General features: G+C 37.4%; 1 protein-coding gene across 1 annotated transcript in view; it reads left to right on the top strand.

Annotated features, from left to right (window-relative positions):
• Positions 1 to 6,314, top strand: part of LOC101862840 — a gene marked incomplete at its 5' end in the record, with an annotated part of 12,948 nt that extends 6,634 nt beyond the window's left edge. Inside the window, 5 exon segments of the mRNA XM_035969589.1 lie at positions 388 to 605; positions 1,435 to 1,545; positions 1,993 to 2,122; positions 3,323 to 3,428; positions 5,454 to 6,314. Coding sequence (XP_035825482.1) covers positions 388 to 605; positions 1,435 to 1,545; positions 1,993 to 2,122; positions 3,323 to 3,428; positions 5,454 to 5,593 — 705 coding nt within the window. The 3' untranslated portion in view covers positions 5,594 to 6,314.

A 6,314-nucleotide genomic window follows, 5' to 3' on the forward strand; every position in this document is an offset into this window, starting at 1 on the left:
CAGATAGCCTGACAGACTGACAGACAGATCCGTCCCCGTCGTTTTATGCAAGAAAAATTCAGAAATCATGTAAACTGAGACCAAAAATGTGAAATTATGCGATTCTGTTAATTTTTAACAAAGAATGATAAAGGAAAATAATCAGAAATTATCAAAAAAAATTATCAAATTTTGCTAAATTATGAGGGGTGCATAAAACCATGGGGACAGACAGATGGAGAGAGATAAAGAGAAATGTTTGGGTGTACGTAAGTTTGTGCGCAAGATAGCTAAATAAATAAGATACAGGGAGAGGCTTGGTGAAAAAGAAATGGAGGATTTTTTCTTTGTGGTTGTTTTCTGGTTTTGAAAACAATTAAAAATACACTTTCTGATTATATTCCACAGACTGTTCACATTATCCGGTATGTGAAGACTTTCATAGAAGAGAACCCTCTGTGCGTCTGTTCTGATGAAATTTCTGCCGTGAAGAAATTGCTGAATGACTCGGATGATGTCAAACTGAAACAGAAGACGTCTCAAATTGTCTTAAAAGTATGTCAGGAGCAATACTTTGTTGGTCTACGTATTTCTGTTCCGGATGACTATCCCGCCAAACAAGTTGTGTGAGTATCTAGTTTAAACCAATATATTATTTGTACGTTTTCAAGGCGATGGGGTGGGAAGTTTTGAACAGTCAGTAAATCCAAATCCAGGCTCAAGAAGAATATCATACTGTGGTTACATTAAGATAAATGATCACTAGGACGGTGCCTTAATAGAGCTAGACAAGTGAACCAATACAGGGTGTTACACCCCTGTGATTAGCAATGATATACTACTGTTTGACTTTGTTAGGTAATAATTTGATTACAATGCATTTTTTAGTGAAATAACTCTCCCAATGGGGAGCAATGAAGTTGCCTTTCCTTTTGCTTTTTGAAAGTTCATCATCTTTGAGCCACTTAAAAAAGGAATACATTGTGCTTCAGGCACATACTCAATTGCACTTTCCAACTAACCTGTTGGCTGAGTTTCAAAAGAAGGTGTCTGATGTTGCCTTCTGTGCAGGCAGTTATATGTACATGGTATAACTTTGGGTACACCTGGAAGAGCAAAATAAAAGAAAGAGTTCTAAGAAGTCACCACAGGCTTCATCCCCCAGGTTCCCACAGTGTTTGGAGAGTAAGGGTAGAAATTTTCATCCAAGGGGGGGGGGGGAGATTCAACTTTTTTGCGTAGCCACATCTAATTGGAACTCTAATTGGATTCAGTTTTGTGTTGAAAGTTTTTTGTCAATTCACTCTACCTGTTTATGCACAGGGTGAAACAAAGGCCAAGTGTTCACTATCCACTACAATTTTTAAAATATATTTTGTGAATTTCCTCTCCTTATTAGCAAAACGTATATAAGAGTATCCAGATTTTTTACTTCTTATTTATCGATGATTTCAGACCAGAAATTACAGAACACAATTTCCCAGAATTTCTGCGTGTCAACTTTCAAGCACAGGCAGTTGAAATTGCGAGACAATGTGTTCATCCACCTCTGAAAAAGAACCCCAAGTAAGTGAAGGAAAAATTCTAAGGAATTCTTCAACTCAAATGTTATTTTATGGTTTTAAAGTTGTTATTGCATGTGACATAAAATGAACTATACAGGGGTAGAGCCTTCTAGGAGTACTGTTTGTTTGTCACAATTGTATGCATAGCTTATATTTTCTTAATAATATAGACTACATGGTTTATTGACCTGAGCATAAACTGGCAGACAAAAACTTTGTTTATTCTTACCTGCTCATTCTTAAAAAAAACATGTGTTTTTTAGTTCTGAATTTCAAAATATTTTGCAGTATGAAGATTGTAGATGTATGTGTTTGTTGTTGTTTTTTTTTTGGGGGGGGGCAGTCCATCTATTTTTTTATATGTATTTTGTGGCTTATGTAGGCTTACCTAATGGGCGTCACCGAGAACACGCTGGTGGTAATGTTGAAATGCTTTGTGTGCCTTTAGGGATCCACCATTTGTGCCGAAACCATCACTTCAGCCGGTGTGTGAATATATCATCAGAGACTGTGTTAAGAAGTTTCCACTAGAAATCTGTCCACTATGCAATGAACGAGTGTTGCCAGTTGACCCCTCTGTAAGTTTCACTTACCGGTACTTTAAACCTTTATTTATGGATTTGATACAATGCTTGTGTCTTTGGTTGGAGAGTGCCACTGAAAGGTGTTCCTTACCATTGTCTCTGAACAAACTTTTCTGCCTTTTACAGCACTTAATAACCATAGGCCAACATGGTATTGATGTACTTTTCTTGATAAATCAAATATAGCAACACTGAGAAAAGCAAAATGAAATAGTTCATGCCTGTACTTGCTCTGGATGCATTTTGTGAACACAGAGTCAAAAGGCTCAATTTTGAATGATCTTAAACTTAATGGGTTTGATTCTATGTTGTGCTATGTAGAGAAGGTGTTTAGCCTTTGTTCACCAGTCGTCTAAAATGCTTTTAGATACTTGGCATTTAGCAGGGATATAGGCTTTACACTTACACTTACCTTTTATAAAAGACCATTCATATACTAAGTCTTGATAGACCAGACTCTCAGTCGAGAGGTCAGAGCAAAAGAGTTGCTGGACAGATGAGATAGTGAGATGTTACCCTCTCTGTCAGAGAGATAATGACATATAACTGTTTTAAGAAGCCGCCAACAATAGGGCAAATAGCACCCTTTGTAGATGGTACAGCTGACTCTTTGTGTCCCATGGTCAAGTAGAGATGGTTTTCGAGTTCCCAATAAAAATGGGCTCTTTTTATATATGTCAATGCATGTGGAATAGACAACACATTTGAGCAAATAGTAAAAATGTCCCATTATTTTTTGTCCTCTCTAAAGAGTTAAGGCTTCGTAATTTGTCTTTCTCTGTAGGATTTATAATAATTATTTGGAGCAAAGTGCAAAAAAAAATTTGAAGTTTGGTTTAGTTTTGCTGGGAAAAAATTTCTACCAGTTATTGCCTCTATAGTTCCCAACATATTGGCTTTCACTAACTGGCTATAATATCTATTTAATGTAGGCTTATAATCTCAGAAAGAGACTCCTTGCCATACTTTTGATCCCAACCAAGGGATTGGTTTTGTCCCCCCTTCTGTCTTTTGAAAAGGACAGGTCATAAAATATTATGAAAGTAGACCCATGCTAATCAGAAAAATTTTCTTCAGCTTTGGTTGGTTCAGTTTCAATATTAGATATATATTTCAAAGTGTACTGGTTTTTATTTTGTGGTTTCATAAACATTCATTTTTGTCTGTTTTCTCCATCTATCAATCAATGGACAGAATGAGAGTGCTTCAAGAGGCAAGAATAGAGTGGAGAAAGTGTATTGCGGCCACTTGTTCCACTTTATATGTCTAAACAGGCATATGAAAACGCCACCATTTACAGGTCAGTACATATTGTCAGTAGTATACCCCAGCCTTTATTCTGAGGTCATAACAAAAAAAGATTGTGGAAATAACAAGATATTGTAGCTGCTGTGTTACCTTCCTTGATCAGGAGAAGGAGTAAATAACAGCCACAAGGTATAACTTATGCTGTAAGAAAAATATTCTTAGGTACTCTTGTACCATAGTTTTGACTTAATCGCATATTGCTTGTGAGTTTTTGAAGGCTCTGTGTTTCAAGAAACATGCATTTACTTACACCAACTTGGTAGGAATCAGAATGGTAATTGTTATTACAGTGGAAACCATATATAACAGGTCCGGTAATAACAGGGATCTGGTAAGAACAGGGATTTTTTAAATCCCCGTTTTTTCTTACTCTTTGTTTCTATGTAAAGTTATCGGCAATAACAGGGCCTCATCGGAGCCCAACCGGTTATAGCAGGGACAAAGACTCGTTAACAATGTGAAAAGAGAGAGAGAGAGAGAGAGAGAGAGAGAGAAAGTAATGCAGTGATGGAGCAAGCCCACGCAAGCCATGCCACTGCAAGCACATGCAGCATGTGAAGCGAGAGAGGGCTGCGGTGTGCTGCAGACCTCGATCTAGCCAGAAACCTAGCAACACGCACGCGTAATGTGTCAACAACGATGTCAAGCGCAAGATAAAATGCCTTTCAATTGACAAAAGATACGAAATAATCCAGGCTGTTGACAAAAAGCAAGCTCCACTGGCAGAGATTTGTCGTCAGTTCGACTTTCCACAAGGGTCGATTCACACCATTATCAAGGATAGAGAGAAAAAAGTGGCAGCGTACTCCAATGGAAAGTTTGCTCTGGATGGAAAGAAGATGAGACTACCCGATACAGATGTTGTGGACCAAGCTCTTCTGATATGGTTTAAGGAGGCAAAGAGAAAGTTGGTGCCAAAACCTCTGTTCGTGGGTACTTGTGGCAAGGGAAACTACCCATGAATAAGTACAGCTGGATTAGTCCATAAATGCTTACTTTCCTTGCATTTCTGCTTTAACAGGGATCGGATATAACAGGACATTTTCTTTACTCCCACCATCCCTGTTATATCAGGTTTCCACTGTATTTTCCTTTATTGGCTCTCAAATATTGTAGATTTGTCTTCCCTCAGATTTTGAACCTCAAAAGAAATAAGCAATTGCTTTGTTGTTTCATTATCTGTCATGAAAATATATGGGTATGGGACTAGGACGGGAACAGTTCAATTTAGCAATGCCAATCTGAGACCCAACAAGAAAACTCTGTCATTTCCATTATATTCTGTTGAATTTGCCTAAAGGAACTTGCAGGGTGCAGACTTTTGTGTTTATGTAAAAAAGGGTAGGGTCTCTTTTTGTTTATTTCAGTGTTATTCTAGAATGTCACTGGGACAGAAGCTTTCCTTCCTTGATAGCTGTGCCCCTTTCCTAGCATGACCTTAGTAAGAATCCCTTTGGAAATGGCTCTTTCAAACACTGTACGTCCAGCCTCAGTGACCCCTTTTTTTAAATTATAAAGAAGATGACTTCATTTTCTTTTTAGGCATCACTTGTCGTCATGTTTTCCCAAAAATTTTCCTTCAAAGGTGTCCTTTTATTTTTAAAAACTTTTGTGCCTCTTTATGTGATTGGAAAATTTCATTTTCCTTGTTATGATTGTGTCAAGAAATCAGTTTATATTTAGAACCTAGTTCATTCCTTGAAAATTGAAATGTTTATTCTCAAGTAGTTTGTGGCCCCTTAAGGTACCTTTAGTAGTCTTCTTTAGCTCGTAAGCGAAATTGAAGCTGTAGTTTAGATTGCATGGAAGTTATACTTTGTGTATATTTACTATTATTTTAATTATTTTAATGGATTCCATTACATACATTGGTCACAAATGTTGATTACGTGCTCTTACGACCTTATGCAGTTGCGAGTGCCGTAAAACTCTTACCAGAACTAAAACACAAATTTTGAAATACACAGTTTTACCATATCTAACCATACCTCATATTTTTCTCTTCGCTTTTGTCCAGGAGGAAAACTGTGCCCGGGTTGTGGAAAACAAATCTTTCATGAGAAATGGAAAATCTCGGCAGAAGTAATGGAGAATAGATGGGCCCACAAGCAAGCCAAACAAAGGGAACTTGAAGAAGTTGTAGATTTCTTAGGGTAATTTTGAGCAGCTCAACGGATGTATAGATTTATTGTAAATTTAATATATTTTCATTGTGATGATATTTGTTTCATTAACCCTTAAAACCCTATACCGCTGGTAACAGCTGACGCCCTATTTTCCTATACCGCTGGTAACCGCTGGTAACCACTGGTCGACTATTGTTTAATTCCCAATGCTAGAAACAGGGGATATAACTCCAGATGACTCTGTCGCGAGCAGAAAGTACCGATAATGTCATGAGAGCAGTTCTACCCCGAAAGTTTGGAAATTTTGCGAGTTATTAAGAAAAATTAGTCACTTTTCGCTGCCTGGCCCTTCAGGCCGCAAAATTTTTGACATTTTTTATCCTAACCAGACCCCAATAATGATCTCCCAGTCGGATATATAGATAAATATGACCGTTGAAGACGATTGCAATGTTCCGCATAACATCGATGATGATTATGACGATAGTGGAATTGGCAGGGGATCACCACTAGAGCTACCAGAGGCTAGATCTACGGCTGGGTCTAATGATACTTTGACTGAAATTGTGTTGGGGATCACACACAAGACTTAACTCATAGAGTTGGTCATAAAAACCAGTGTTTTAACCTTTTCCCCTTTTGTTCAGACTGTGCATTCATATATTATATAAAGAACATTTTCAAACTTCAGTAAAATCGAACAACAATTAAAGACACAGTAAACAAAATAATGAACCAACCTAATTTTTTCT

The sequence above is a fragment of the Aplysia californica genome, unplaced genomic scaffold (genome assembly GCF_000002075.1).
Source record: "Aplysia californica isolate F4 #8 unplaced genomic scaffold, AplCal3.0 scaffold00001, whole genome shotgun sequence".
In the NCBI taxonomy this organism is placed as follows: Eukaryota; Metazoa; Mollusca; class Gastropoda; order Aplysiida; family Aplysiidae; genus Aplysia; species Aplysia californica.